Source organism: Trichomycterus rosablanca, chromosome 8, assembly GCF_030014385.1.
Source record: "Trichomycterus rosablanca isolate fTriRos1 chromosome 8, fTriRos1.hap1, whole genome shotgun sequence".
Classification (NCBI taxonomy): domain Eukaryota; kingdom Metazoa; phylum Chordata; class Actinopteri; order Siluriformes; family Trichomycteridae; genus Trichomycterus; species Trichomycterus rosablanca.
Genome location: NC_085995.1, coordinates 3,089,630 through 3,105,465, shown reverse-complemented (window position 1 = coordinate 3,105,465; position 15,836 = coordinate 3,089,630). Strand labels below are relative to the sequence as shown.

Genomic DNA, 15,836 nt, shown 5'->3' with positions numbered 1-15,836 from the left:
TGTGATACCCTGTGATAACTCATTTCTACCTCCTGACCCATCACAACCCCTATCAGAATCAAGAAAATAATAATAATAAATAGAAGAATAAATAAATGAACTATATTTATCTTATATTCCTCAGTCATTTACATTACATTTATATTTTCAGCATTTAGCAGATGCCTTTATCCAAAGCGACTTACAGCACTGTGACAGCATACAGTCTGAGCAATTGAGGGTTAAGGGCCTTGCTGAACGGCCCAACAGCAGCAACCTGGCAGTGGTGGGGCTTGAACCAGCGACCTTCTGAAAACTAGTCCAGTACCTTAACCGCTAGGCTTGAAAGAACTTGAAATCACGTTAATTTATTTGTTGTAATGTTTAATCTGTACCGTTGAAAATAAATGTACAAGAATGTCATAAATTGTACCAGAATCGGTTATACAGATAAATAAAATGTTAAAAAATAATAAAATCCATGAGAAAATGACAAAGGAACATGTGATGTACATACAGAAATACAGTATTCAGTAACAGGAAGTACATAAACTTACACAATTACAAAATGACATTAAAAGACTTCTTAAGAAACGAGACCAGGCTGAACGTCAGTGTGAGTCAGTCATTAGTGCATGTCAAGGTTCTTTAAATAATAATTGCAGTGCAAAAATGACTTCCTCTATAAAGAGAAAAAATCTGAGGACAGTCAGTAAATACGGGTCAGGTCTGCTTTTACCTGGAATACGTCGGTCAGTCAGAAAATACGGGTCAGGTCTGCTTTTACCTGGAATACGTCAGTCAGTCGGTCATTCATTCAGTACTACATCGTTTACTACCGTCTTCTGATTCAGTTCCTGACTCAATACATTCTGACACAATGAATCCGGTACAATTTGGGGAACAAAAAGGCAGGAAATGCAAATCTGCATAAAGAAATACTGTTTTTAATGTGAAAGAGTACCGAGTGGAAGATGGCAGCAGATAAGGTGCAAGAAGCTCAAAAATCAAAATAATTAAGATCACAATAATCAAATATAGATGTTAGAAAGTGGATTCTAGTGGAGGTACATTTGTACCTTCAGTGGCACGGTGGGTAGCACTGTCGCCTCACAGCAAGAAGGTCCTGGGTTCGATCTGTGCAGAGTTTGCATGTTCTCCTGTGTCTGCTTGGGTTTCCCCCGGTAACTCCGGTTTCCTCCCATAGTCCAAAAACATGCAGTCAGGTTAATTGGAGACACTAAATTGCCTTACAGGTGAATGTGTGTGTATTTGTGTCTGCCCGGCGATGGACAGGCACCCCATCCAGGGTGTTACGGTGTGCCTTGCGCCCATTGAAAAGCCGGGATAGGCTCCAGCACCCTCCTAATTGGATAAACGGTTAAGAAAGTGAGTGAGTGTGTCTGCTGCAGGCACTGCCAATTGTGCCAGCTAGACATTTTGACAATAACAGCACAACTGAAAAAACAAATTGACTTATAGAACTTTTGCTGGGGTCACAGGGGTCGTCCACATACTTTAGGCGATCATATTTATTAGTGTTTTTTAAAGTAAAAGACATCGAAATAAGAGTATTAACTCCTGCCATTGAGTATTAATGCCAAAACAGAACAGAATTTGTGATGTACATTTATTAAATGAAGAGATAATGCTTAATAAGTCCAGGCCTGAAGAACCAGCCGGTCGGTAACTGTTCTTGGCTTCTCTCAGAGGACAGAAGTGCTGGCGAGTGATAAAAATCCAGAACGAATAAGTTAAAAATATAAAACAACACACAAGCCACTTAATGGTCCCTCAACCGTTTGAACCTCTGGTTCTGGAGTGGTCCGGCATCTGGAACGTCGTCTGCTCGTCCCACATTCATGCTTTTCTTTACTGGCTTCCAGATTAAAGTGCTTCTCAGCTGAATAGAAACAGATCTGAATTTTAACTCGAATCATTAATGCGTCTTAAGACTCGAATATCATGCAAATCAACACTGGCCTTACACAGACAGATTTCTCTGGACTCACTAAATCTTTTCACAATATTATGTTCGGTAGATGGTAACAGACCTAAATAATTTGCAATCTTGCACTGGAAAACGTTCTATTTCAACTGATGCATGAAGTTTGCCACAAATTATTTGCTTACAAACACTTGATCCTCCTTTTATCCTTTCAGGATTCCCTAACCTGTTCCCAATTCACCTGCTTATTGCAGGACGTTTCAGAATAGTGCTACTTAAATGTTCTATACATTTGTCACACTTATTTTGCCTCCGTTTTGTTTAAAACACGTGTCAAACTCAAGGCCGAGAGCTTCTATTGATTCTATGATTGTTCTAAAATACACTGTAAAATCGTACATAAACTGCATGCCGATTTTGTGACCCGTAAAGCGACCGCATCCCGCCACTAGATGGCAGTGTTTCTACATCAGCGTTTAACTGAGGCGGTTTTCCAACAAGTGATGTTGAGAAATATGAGAAGAATGATCCCAAAATGTAAAGGAAGAGACAATTGAAGCAGAAGGAGGAAATTTAATGAAAGATGTGAAAGTGAAAACAAGTTTGTGCTTCGAGAAGAGAAACCGATACGTCTTTTGTATTATGAGGCCGTGTCTGTGGTAAAGGAGGACAATATAAATGTAGATATACGTTATAAATATACAGGATAAATTTGGCATTTTGACACCAAACACAGAATTTAGCCTCCAAGATTTAAAAGGCGACTGCAATCAAAGCAGGATACGTTACAATCGGCCCTTTGAGGGCCACCATAATGCAGATGTGGCCCTCGGTGAAAATGAGTTTGACACACCTGGTTTAAAATGTGCTTTCAAATGTCTTTCATAAAATACAATCAAGTTGGTCAGCCAAAACATTAAACATCAGTTTTTTGGACATCAATTCTAGCTCACTGAGCATGTAAACCTTCTACAATATTACATTTTCTCTAATCCAGTATGAATAATAATAATAATAATGTTTATACTTACTAAGGAATGTAGCTCAACTGGGATTATTCAACATCGACAGCGACTGAAAGGCCGTTTCCCATTTCAGCATCTACAAAACAGAGACAAAATGGTTAACACTGGCGCTTGGGTAGCACAGCAGTCCAGCCCAGGGGTTTACTGCGACCCAGGCAACACAAACGATGCATCAAAATGAAACACAGAACAAATCATACTTCATTAAAGAAAACAGTGGCAATCTGGTCCCACTGTGGTTTGCAAAGTTTACTCAGAATGATAATATATTATTATTTTAGTGAAAAGAGCCAGAAGCTGCACTTTCTGCCCCCCTGTTAAATCTCACTTACCTGAGCTGTCATCATCCGAGCCGCCGTCGTCCTCCCACCTCCCCTCACTGGCCAATAAAGGATTTCGACATTCGTTCAGGGTGCGCAGAGGGAAATGGTGCCCATCACCTTGACTAAAGAGCGAAAGCGTATTGTTAATCCTCTCCACACCTACACTGCTCTCATACTGGGAAATGGATTATATCAGTATTATACTGCAGGTAACGATTAAACTACCAGAGTGACGTGTTTCTCACTCACCTGGTAAAGATCGGAACCAACCAGAACCTTTTATTGTCTCCAAACACCTGGAGGAGGTTCATGCGCACTCCTGCATTGAAGCCGTTCTTGTCAGGACCGTTCTGGAACACGGGAGCAGAGAACGCCTCTGGGAACACACGATAAACACTTCTGTATTATTTACTTCTGGGTTTATTTGTGTAAGTTCAAATCTCAGTGGTGCTATCGGCCAGCCGGGTGTGTACAAAGCCCTGCAATGGATTGGCGCCCTGTCCAAGTAATCCTGCCTTACATGGTTCTGTTTTGTACATTTAATTTGGTCAAATACAACAAGTATAACATTCATTCATTCATTCATTCATTTTCTTAACTGCTTATCCAATTATGGTTGCCGGGGGGTTCTGGAGCCTATCCCAGCTTTCCAATGGGCGCAAGGCACACAGTAACACCCTGGACGGGACGCCAGTCCATCACAGGGCAGACACACATACACACACTCTCCTATAGGGCAATTCAGTGTCTCCAATTAACCTGACTGCATGTTTTTGGACTGTGGGAGGAAACCGGAGCTCCCGGAGGAAACCCACGCAGACACGGGGAGAACATGCAAACTCTGCACAGAAAGGACCCCTGCTGTGAGGCGACAGTGCTACCCACCGAGCCACTGTGGCGCCACAAGTATAACAATTATAACATATATTTAGTGGAAAATTGCGTTCATCTTTACTAACCACTTTACCTGAGCTGTTAGAGGAAGGTTTGCGGCCCATTTGTGGCCCGTTACCCGTTATTTTTAAAACGGCTTGCGAGGTATTTTAGAAATAAAATTAAAGTTGGCCCACTGCTTGAACTGTTTGAACTCTGGGTGGCGCTCTCACATAAAACAAGTCTAAAACTCTCCCCGTCTTCTTTCTCCCCGACTCAAAACATTAACGTCACACCTACATTAACGCTCACGAGTTTTTGGATAAACGCGGCGGCTCCGAAGAAACAAAAACTAGTTTCATGAAACAAAATTAATTTCATGAACTTCAGAGGGAAGTGGGTATGTTTAATTTAAAGAAGTAGAATAATCTTCCCGTTAGGATTATAAACTGGTGAGTGAAATCACGACACTGTCGTCAATATATCATTAGTCACTCAAATAAAGAGGAAGTGGAATTGTTAGTAATCAGGAGCTCTGGTATATTTTTATTTGTTTTATTATAAGAGTCCCTGTGTGGCCCTGAGTTTGTGTATTTTTTACTCCATCAAGCTCCCAACAAGAGGAATTTGGACACCCCTGGTCTAGACCCAACCCAGAAATATTGAGCAGAGACTCGTCACACTCAGCCACTCACCCAATCACTTATTTACTCAGTTTAGGTGTTACTTACACGGGCAACTAAACACACACACACACACACACACACATTCAATCACTCTCTGAAACCTGGGGCAATTTGGTGGAGCCAATCCCCGTACTGCAGTGTGTTTGAAAGGAAATACATGCAGACACGAGCCGAACTGACTACAAACAGTGTCTAAAGACGATCCACCTCGCAATTTACATAAGTTAATGGACCTGCTGGTAATGTCATGGTACCACATAGTACCACAGTCCATGTCTCAGTGGGTCAGAGCTGTTTTGACAGCATATTTGGGGGTGGTCCTAATGTTTTGGCTCATCAATGCATGTACATTTATTAGGACAACAATTGTACTACATTTATACTTATATAAGTTCTAATAACAAGTCATTTATTTATATTCACGACAGGAAAGGTAGGTAATTCTCATATTTCAGTTTATAGTCCTTGTCAAGTGTTGCTCTTTAGATGTGATCTTTCAGACCAATTTTTTACTCATAGTCTTAGGAATTGCTATAGACTCTCGTTGCTGTAAGTATTTAGGACATTCAGTTAGTATTTATTTGACTTAAATGGGTAAATAGGTTCAAATCATTAATGTACTGATAATAAAATAATGCCCAGAAGAGGTCATACCCAGTGTGGATCTGTTCTTTGCCACCAGCCAGCAGTGGTAACCAAACAGGAACATGAGACTCACAAAGAACATGACAGCCACAAACAAGAGAAACAGGACGTGGAACTTAGCGTGAACGTTTGAAATCTCCCCCTGGAAAATAAAATAAAAGGAAAAAATACTTAAAGTTCTTTAATATTTTATCTTGGTGCAGGTGTCAACATATTACATACACCGACCAGGCATAACAATATGAGCACTGAGAGGTGAAGTGAATAACACTGATTATCTCTTCATCACGGCACCTGTTAGTGGGGGGGATATATTAGGCAGCAAGTGACATTTTATCCTCAGAGTTGATGTTAGAAGCAGGAAAAATGGGCGAGCGTGAGGATCTGAGCGAGTTTGACAAAGGACTCATTGTGATGGCTAGACGACTGGGTCAGAGCATCTCCAAAACTGCAGCAAGAAAGGAACAGTGGTAAACCGGCGACAGGCTCATTGATGCATTGATGCACGTGTGGTCCGATCCAACAGACGAGCTGCTGTAGCTTAAACTGCTGAAGAAGTTCATGCTGGTTCTGATAGAAAGGTGTCAGAATACACAGAGCAGCACAGTTTGTTGCGTATGGGGCAGCGAAAGGGGGATCAACACAATATTAGGAAGGTGGTCATAATGTTATGCCTCATACGTGTACTGTATAATAAAATAATATAGAAAATGGTTTACATTTATCTAAACATAAACACACAGTATAATAACAAACTTTAAAACTTTAGGTTCAAGTAGAACATTGTGCATTGGAGAAATTGAAGTGATTGTTAATACTCACCACCCAGAACTTAATAAAATACTGAAACACGGTGGATGCAATGAAGACGCAGTAGAGCATCGAGTAGAACAAAAAAAGCAAGAAGAACTTGTAGTTTGAGAAGCCAACACAGTTGTTTACCCTAAAAGAGAAAGTGCAGTACGATTTCAGGACATTAATCATTTCAGGTTCCTTGTTTATGACAATCACTAAAAGATGTGTTGAGTTATTTTATGTGATTATTATTTTTGTTTTAAAAATATAACCAAATCTGCTTGGTCATATGTGAATTCGACAGATGTAAATAAAAAATCAAATTGTTTGTTGCTTATTGCTTGTTTCTACACTCACTGTCCATTTTATCAGCTCCACTTACCATATAGAAGCACTTTGTAGTTCTACAATTACTGACTGAATCTGATCTGTTTCTCTGCATACTTTTTTTTAATGGTCAGTTCTTTAATGGTCAGGACCACCACAGATTTATTTATTTAGGTGGTGGATCATTCTCAGCACTGAAGTGACACTGACATGGTGGTGGTGTGTTAGTGTGTGTTGTGCTGGTATGAGTGGATCAGACACAGCAGCGCTGCTGGAGTTTTTAAATACCGTGTCCACTCACTGGCCACTCTATTAGACACTCCTACCTAGTTGGTCCGTCTTGTAGATGTAAAGTCAGAGACGATCGCTCATCTATTGCTGCTGTTTGAGTCGGTCATCTTCTAGACCTTCATCTGTGGTCACAGGACGCTGCCCACGGGGCGCTGTTGGCTGGATATTTTTGGTTGGTGGACTATTCTCAGTCCAGCAGTGACAGTGAGGTGTTTAAAAACTCCAGCAGCGCTGCTGTGTCTGATCCACTCATACCAGCACAACACACACTAACACACCACCACCATGTCAGTGTCACTGCAGTGCTGAGAATGATCCACCACCTAAATAATACCTGCTCTGTGGTGGTCCTGTGGGGGTCCTGACCATTGAAGAACAGGGTGAAAGCAGGTTAAAAAGGTATGTAGAGAAACAGATGGACTACAGTCAGTAATTGTAGAACTACAAAAAATGAACAGTGAGTGTAGAAACAAGGAGGTGGTTTTAATGTTATGGCTGATCAGTGTATGTGTCATTTAACAGGTCTGTTCATTTCATCTTGTCTTTATATTTTGGTCCATTTTATCTTTTTATTTTATTTTAATGGCTGCGAGGTAGATTAAAACTGTTCAGGTGTTGTCTGTGTACTTGTTGTCTTTGTGTTTCTGCGTAACCACACAAACAGACAATCGTGGTGTTGTGTACATGCTTCCTAATTTCAAGTCATTAGGCCTCTTGTCGCCTGTAGCAGACAATTCAGGGTCATGGCAGGTCCGAATTTACCAGGAAACACTGGACGCACCCCCCCCCTCAGACATATCCAATCATATCTGTGCAGACACCCGGCGATTTGAAGATTAATAAATGAATAATGCTACATGACATGAACCCTGTGCGAAAACTCACCATGGACAGTGATGATCCATTTTTAAAACACACCTGCAATAAGGAAACACACAGAGCAGTAATTAAATTGAGCTGAAGTGAGATTTCTTGCTCTGATAAGGTCAGGTTCCTGTGCGACAAACAGCTTCTGATGATTACACCGGTACAGCGTGTACAGCGTGTACACCGATCCTCTTCCTGTTCATTAGGCAGAATGGTTGGAGGTTTCAGAGCGAGCGAAAGAGGTGAAACTTACCTCTCACAAACTGAGCAGTGATGGCAGCGGTCCGGCTTCAACAGCTGACAGTAATCACAAAATCTGACGGCTGAACACAAACAGAGAGTCGGGTAAGTACGGCGGTGTTACTACAGACCACAGGCGCTGTTCTAACTATCACACAGATCAATATGTGCAATCAGGCATGATGTCAGGGCTTCTCCAGCGTCTTTAGGCTGCTGACCACATAATAAAGGCTGAAAATTCCTTTTCTTTCATTTCCTTCAGGATCAATAAAGTATCTATCTATCTTTCTACCTACCTATGTACCCTACCCTACCCTACATACCTACCCTACCCTACATGCATACCCTACCTACATAACCTATCTACCTACCCTACCCACCTACCTACATACCTAACCTACCTACTCTACATACCCTACATACCCTACCTACCTAACCTACCCTACCCACCTACCTACATACCTAACCTACCTACTCTACATACCCTACATACCTACCCTACATACCCATGTACCCTACCCTACCTACATACCCTACCCTACATACATACCCCACCTACCTAACCTACCTACCTACCCTACTCACCTACCTACATACCTACCCTACCCTACATACATACCCTACCTACCTACCCTACCCTACTTACCCATGTACCCTACCCACCTACCTACCCTACCTACCTAACCTATCTACCCTCCCTGCCTACCTAGCTACCCTACCTACATACCTACCTTACCCTACATACATACCTACCTACTCTACATACCTATGTACCCTACCCAACCCACCTACCCTGCCTGCCCACATACCTACCCTACCTACATACCTAACTACCCAACCCACCTACCCTACCTACATACCCTACCTACCTAACCTATCTACCTAACTACCCAACCTACGTACATACCTGCCCTATCATACCTCTATACCCTACCTACATACCTATGTACCCTACCATACCCACCTACCTACATACCCTACAAACATACCCTACCTACCTACCTACCTACCCTACCTACCCACATACCTACCCTACCTACATACCTACCCTATCATACCTATGTACCCTACCCTACCTACATACCTATGTACCCCACCATACCCACCTACCTATATACCCTACATACATACCCTACCCACATACCTACCTATCTACATACCTACCCTACCTCTCTAGCTACCCTATGCTCCCTGCCTACCTAGCTACCCTACCCTACCTACAAAACGTCACCAACCTACCTACAGTACAGGCCAAAAGTTTGGACACACCAGCCAAAAGTTTGGACACACCTTCTCTTCAATGTTTTTTCTTGATTATTTTTATTTTCTACATTGTAGATTAATACTGAAGACGTCCAAACTATGAAGAATTATGTAGTGAACCAAAAAGTGTTAAACAAACCAGAATATGTTTTATATTTTACCAACTCTACCTCTGCACAACCCAACTGATGGTCTCAAACACATTAAAAAAGCAACAAATTCCAAAAATTCACTCTAGACAAGGCACAAACATTCATTGAAAACCATTCCAGGTGGAAACCTAATAAAGCTGGTTGAGAACATTTCAAAGAGTGTGCAAATCTGTCATTAAAGCAAAAGATGGCTACTTTGAAGAATCTAAAATATAAAACATATTCTGGTTTGTTTAACACTTTTTTGTTTACTACATAATTCCATATGTGTTCCTTCATAGTTTGGATGTCTTTAGTATTAATCTACAATGTAGAAAATTTAAAAAAATTAAGAGAAACCACAGGAATGAGAAGGTGTGTCCAAACTTTTGGCCTGTACTGTACCTACCAACATACCAAGCTACCTACCTACCCTACCTACATACCTACCTAATTACCCACCCTACCCTACCTAGCAGATTCTTAGCCAAGTGATTTTCTTCTCTGGAAAGTAAAATAAGCTGTTATTAAAGGACATGACAGGAACCCAGATTGACCAGCCAAACACAGTTTAGGCATGCTAGGGAAATGTTAAACTGGATTTTCCTCTACAGAACTTTATAGTAATGGTTTGTAAAAATAAACAAATCATGTTATAAATAATGTCACCTTAAATGAAATGCCTCATTTAATATTCTAGTACTGCACACCTGAATATGTATATATGACGAATAAAGGCATTCTGTAGTACAACTGAAATTTGGACCCTGAACTCAGCAGTGGTGGGCGAGTGTAACAGACCGCTGCTCCACCCAAGTATCTGCTTGGTAAATTTAATATAAGACAACTTGACCTCAAACACATCCATCACCTTTAGAGTAAATTAGAATGCTGACTGTGAGCTCAGCCTTCTTTTTATCTTCTTGTGACTAAATGGAAGCAAATCCCTGCATTCATATTTCTAAATCCACACGTAATGAGACGTCATGTTCGTGTGTGCTCACCTCCTGACTGAGCTCGTGTGACGATGGGAAGCCTTTTAGCGATGTCGACCAGAATCTGCTTCTGCACCTCGGGTCTCTCCTCCATCTCATATCTCTCTTTATCCCTGTAGCTGAGATGGAACTGCAGGAAACCAAGAACACAAACCATCAAAGCTGCTACTCTAATTTACTGATAAATTAAACGAACTAAGCAGCGTTCTCAGGGCCTCACCTTTTTGGATGGTGAGGCGGGTGGAGTGAAAATGGCCTTCCAGTATGTCCAGCAGAACATCACAAAGCACACATGGAACAACGACAGGTAGGCCGCTGCAGAAAAAGCCAGATCAGATGTCGTTACTAAGCTCAGAGTAGGTGTATATTTTAAGTATAGAGGCAGCCACCGTGGATATGGACTGCACACCACCAGATTTGACACAGTTATTACGCCAGGTGCCCTTCCACACTAACAAGTATGCCTCCCAATAGCTAGGCTGTTTCGGCCAGCCACCCGCACCCCCTTCCCTAGACATTTGCCAATCATGTCCATGCAGATGCTCCATCTATCCACCGGCCAATAGAGTATGTATGGATAAAATGGCACAAAAAAAAAGAACAAAAAGGCATTTGTACAATACATAAGTCAAATGATTTTATATTTTTGCTGTTTAGTGAGCATTCCTAAAGAAGTTGATCACATTAATTTAAAAAAATCCCATTTAATGAGGAAAGATGAAAACCTTTCATAGACAAATAGGTTTAAATTTCTAATCAGTCAATAATTACTCAGTTAGAAAAGCACCGACACCAGATGACACTCACCATAAGTGTTGCAAAAAGCAGTGAAACAGGTACTCACCCTTTTCAAATGTATTTTGTACAGTAACTGCAACACAAAAGGTCCAGATTAGTCTCACCAAATAATTATTAAACACACTAATCAACAAATGATTAGAAAAACAGGCTGCCTATGGTTTGTGAGCTATATTAGCTCATTCATTTAAAATAAGCCTGGAATTGTAAACCTTTTTTAAATAGACAATCTAATAGAATAAAGTATTATAAAATATTTTCATGGGTTTGAACGTGCTCCGGCTGATTAGTGAAATAATGTTGATGTTATAAATTACAATTAATATCGAGCAGAATTAAGTTCACCCTCTTGGTCCGGCCCTTCACAACAGTCCCAGTTTCGCACCTTGGAAAATTTAATTGCCCACCCCTGTTCTGAGGAGTCTGCTTTCACCAAGTAACAATGAATCCTAAGGAGGAATTTCAAGGACAGGGCGCGGTCCATCAGACATCGTGTCTGTGTAGACACCTGGCCGGCTAATAGCACCGCTATCCATCCCCACAGTGACTCCAATCTTGAGGTGTTAAATGAAATGACTATGAAATCGACCAGTGTCTGTTGGCTTTATATCATGTGTATGTTCTAATACATTTCTTATTAATTTTTCATTAACGAGATTTATTTTCATGAACTACATCATAACGAGGGTCGCTGTGCGTCCTGAATCTACCCAAAAGGCCTGGAACACACCCTAAGAAAAGTTTCCAGTTAAATGAATACCCTACATAGTGCAGTATATTCAGTGTAGCTTGTATCTTGTAGATTTCTTTTTACAATTTAGATTTAAAAATGTTAAATCGTTTAAATAATTAATGTAGTTAGTGGTAGCACTGTCGCCTCACAGCAAGAAGGTCCTGGGTTTGATTTCCAGGCGGGGCGGTCCGGGTCCTTTCTGTTTGGAGTTTGCATGTTCTCCCCGTGTCTGCGTAGGTTTCCTCCGGGAGCTCTGGTTTCCTCCCACAATCCAATTTATTTATTTATTAGGATTTTAACGTCATGTTTTACACACTTTGGTTACATTCACCAATTCAACTCATTGAACGTCTTAGTACTGTAGGAGGAAACCGGAGCTCCCGGAGGAAACCCACGCAGACACGGGAAGAACATGCAAACTCCACACCTGGGGATCGAACCCAGGCCCACAGTACAAAGACATGCGGTCAGGTTAAATGGAGATACTGAAGTCCCCTAGGTGTGTGTGTTTGCCATGTGATGAACTGGCAACCTGTCCAAAGTGTTTCCTGCCTTTTCGCCCACCGCGACCCAGACCAGGATCCAGCGGTGGTAATACAGACAGTAAATGAATTAATTAATTATGATTAACAGCAAGAAGGTCCTGGGTTCGATTCTCAAGTGGGACGGTCCGGGTCCGGGTCCTTTCTGTGTGGAGTTTGCATGTTCTCCCCGTGTCTGCGTGGGTTTCCTCCAACATGAGGTCAGGTTAAATGGAGATACTGAAGTCCCCTAGGTGTGTGTGTGTGTGTGTGTTTGCCCTGTGATGGACTGCCAACCTGTCCGAAGTGTTTTCTGCCTTTTCACCCAGTGAATCGAACCCACCGCGACCCAGACCAGGATACAGCGGTGGTAATACAGACAGTGAATGAATGAAGGAATGAATGAAGGAATTAATGATTTAATGATGATGATTATTATTATTAATTATTATTATTATTTAGTAATAAAAATACATTTGATATTTAGGTATAACATAAATTTATGTTGTGAAATGTATTTATTTTATACGAATTAATTCTGTTAAAGGGTTTGGGAGAGATCAGGGGGGTGAAAAACTTTATTAAAGCACAATAAAAGATCCAAGAACTAAAACTAGGCTTATTTATATATATCGTATATTGTTAGTAATAAGAAAAACACATTAAACACAATTAATAAACTTTATAAATACATTTCTGAGCTCACTGGTCACATCTCATTCCCTCAATCACTTCCTTATTATACATGTAAACACAGCCACAGCTAGCAGCCATTAGCACGTTAGCTACATGAATAATTTACTAATGAACGTTTTAAATCAATACTCACACAAGCAGAGTTCGAACACATAAGCGTAATAAGACCACAGAGCCACAGCGGTGATGATAAGAACAGGAATCCAGGAGAAAATCCTCTGACAGAGCCTCAGTCCTCCAGATAGCGCCATCTTCAACCGCTGTCATTATCAGCCCATCATCACGCTCTCTGTTATCTACTCACCATCCTCACCAATCACTCAACTCAAGCGCATCTGAGATCGATTCAGTCAGACTGAACAGCGCTCAATTCACACACTATTTATAAGCGGAGTGCACTAGATAGGGTGCGAACTGACACTACATAGTGCACTATATTCAGTGTAGCTTGTTTGTTTGTTTATTAGGATTTTAACGTCATGTTTTACACTTTGGTTACATTCATGACAGTAACGGTAGTCACTCATTTCACAAGGTTATATCAAACACAGTCATGGACAATTTTGTATCTCCAATTCACCTCACTTGCACATCTTGGACTGTGGGAAAACACACACGGACACGGGGAGAACATGCAAACTCCACACAAAAAAGGACTCATGCCAACCCCACCCCACCCGACGATCGAACCCAGGACCTTCTTGCTGTGAGGCGACAGCACTACCCACTTAGCCACCGTGCCGCCCATGTAGATTTTTATTTACATTTTAAATTTAAAAAAGTTAACGCGTTTAAATAATTAATATACAGTAGCATCTTGTATCTCAACGTCCCCTAAACTCAAAATCTTTGAAACTCAGCGCCCTTCGTTGAGAAATTTGTACCCTTAAACTCGACGTTTCCCTCAAACTCAACGTGTTCAGTTTTTTTTATTTTTTTTTAAATTTATTTAACAATATTTAATTAACAATGAACAGTCGCTTTGTTCAGCACTTGGCTTGAGCGGTGCGGTAAAACGTCATCAAAGTGTGAATATGAAACAAATCTGCATTTGTGTGGAATAACCATCAGATCCAGTCTGAAAGCTCCAAGTGTATCTGTGTTTATCTGGATTCTCCTCACTGTTTCACTTTTAAACTTGTGTAACAGCTCGAGCTACCCAACCTACCTACATACCTGCCCTATCATACCTCTATACCCTACCCTACCTACATACCTATGTACCCTACCATACCCACCTACCTACATACCCTACAAACATACCCTACCTACATACCTACCCTTCCTGCCTACCCTACTCTACCTACCTACCCTACCTACCCTACCTACCTACCCAACCCACCTACCCTACCTACATACCCTACCTACTTAACCTATCTACCTACCCTACATACCTAACTACATACCTAATTGTGAGAATCAGCTTTTTATTTCAGTGTTTTTATATGATATGTGTTATTTTCAGTGTATAAGTGTCAAAAACAACCTTATTATTTTACATGAGCCTAAAATATATGCAGTTCCACTGGACCATGGACGCATTAACAGGTTTCTCAAACATCCTTATGGGTAAAAAATACCTTAAAACTCAACGCCTTTTAAACTCAACGTCACTTAAGGTACCTCTGTAATTAGTGGGTAGCACTGTCGCCTCACAGCAAGAAGGTCATGGCTTCGATTCCCAGGTGGAGTGGTCCGGGTCCCTTTCTGTGTGGAGTTTGTAGGTTCTCCCCGTGTCTGTGTGGGTTTCCTCACACAGTCCCAAGACATGCAGTCAGATTAACTGGATATACTGAAGTCCCCCTAGGTGTGTGTGTGTGTGTGTGTGTGTGTGTGTGTGTGTGTGTGTGTTTGTGTTTGTCCTGTGATAGATTGGCAACCTGTCCGGTGTGTTTCCTGCCTTTCGCCCAGTGAATCAAACCCACCGCGACCCAGACCACGGTAAAGCGGTAGTAAAACAGACAGTGAATAAATGAATGAATGAATTAATCAATTAATTAATTAATGATGATGATGATGATGCTTATTGTTATTGTTATTATTACTATTTAGAAATAAAATAAATTTGATATTTAGGTGTAATATAAATTAGTGTTTAATAATGACACAGAAGTAGATTTAATATTAACATTTTAACATTATAAGTTAATTGTATTAATTATTATTATTATTGTTATTATTATTATTATTATTATTATTATTGTTGTTATTATTATTATTATTATTGTTGTTATTATTATTATGATTATTATTATTGTTATTATGATTATTATGATTATTATTTTGATTATTATTATTGTTATTATGATTATTATTATTATTATTATTATTATTTAGTAATAAAAATGTATTTGATATTTAGGTGTAACATAACTTTGTGCTTAATAATGACACAGAAGTAGATTTAAAATTAACATTTTACCATTATAAGTTTATTATTATTATTATTATTATTTAGAATAATTGTTGTTAGGTGGATAATTTGACACGTATCACATAAATTAGAATTTAATCAAGTTAATTGTATTTATTACTAGTAGTAGTAGTAGCATCATCGTTATTTTTAGTTGTCATTAATATTACATAATCATTGGTAATTGTTTTATTTATTGTTATTAATTACTAGTTTAGTTACTATTATTATTATTATTATTTTTTTTTTTGGTTGCTCCCATATTTAGGAGTCGCTACAGTGGATCA

At 40.1% G+C, this 15,836-nt stretch overlaps 1 protein-coding gene across 3 annotated transcripts; it reads right to left on the bottom strand.

Annotated features, from left to right (window-relative positions):
- Window positions 1–346: 346 nt before the first annotated feature.
- On the bottom strand, window positions 347–13,387 carry zdhhc15b (zinc finger DHHC-type palmitoyltransferase 15b). 3 transcript variants are annotated; one of them, XR_010013488.1, is made up of 13 exons: window positions 13,270–13,387; window positions 11,233–11,259; window positions 10,609–10,703; window positions 10,398–10,518; window positions 8,013–8,082; window positions 7,778–7,810; window positions 6,302–6,422; window positions 5,489–5,621; window positions 3,525–3,651; window positions 3,285–3,397; window positions 2,959–3,028; window positions 1,788–1,882; window positions 347–1,701 (listed from the first exon to the last, which is right to left on the bottom strand). XR_010013488.1 is itself a non-coding variant. In XM_063000375.1 (12 exons), the coding sequence occupies exons 1-11, from the start codon at window positions 13,385–13,387 to the stop codon at window positions 2,982–2,984; spliced, it is 1,005 nt and encodes a 334-aa protein (XP_062856445.1). In that variant the 3' UTR covers window positions 347–1,882; window positions 2,959–2,981. The 3 variants fall into 3 exon arrangements, 2 of the variants coding, with proteins under 2 accessions (XP_062856445.1, XP_062856446.1); XM_063000375.1 differs by having other exon boundaries at window positions 347–1,882; XM_063000376.1 differs by lacking the exons at window positions 347–1,701; window positions 1,788–1,882 and adding an exon at window positions 2,514–2,581.
- Between the last annotated feature and the right edge of the window lie 2,449 nt (window positions 13,388–15,836).

Bases quoted from the DNA above. Each gene is read 5' to 3' on its own strand.
- zdhhc15b (XM_063000375.1), bottom strand. From the start codon at position 13,387: ATGGCGCTATCTGGAGGACTGAGGCTCTGTCAGAGGATTTTCTCCTGG. The intron at 11,260-13,269 runs GTGAGTATTGAT...TTTGTGTTGCAG, and splicing joins TGTGTTCGAACTCTGCTTGT to TTACTGTACAAAATACATTT. The intron at 10,519-10,608 runs GTGAGGCCCTGA...GGTTTCCTGCAG, and splicing joins CCGCCTCACCATCCAAAAAG to TTCCATCTCAGCTACAGGGA.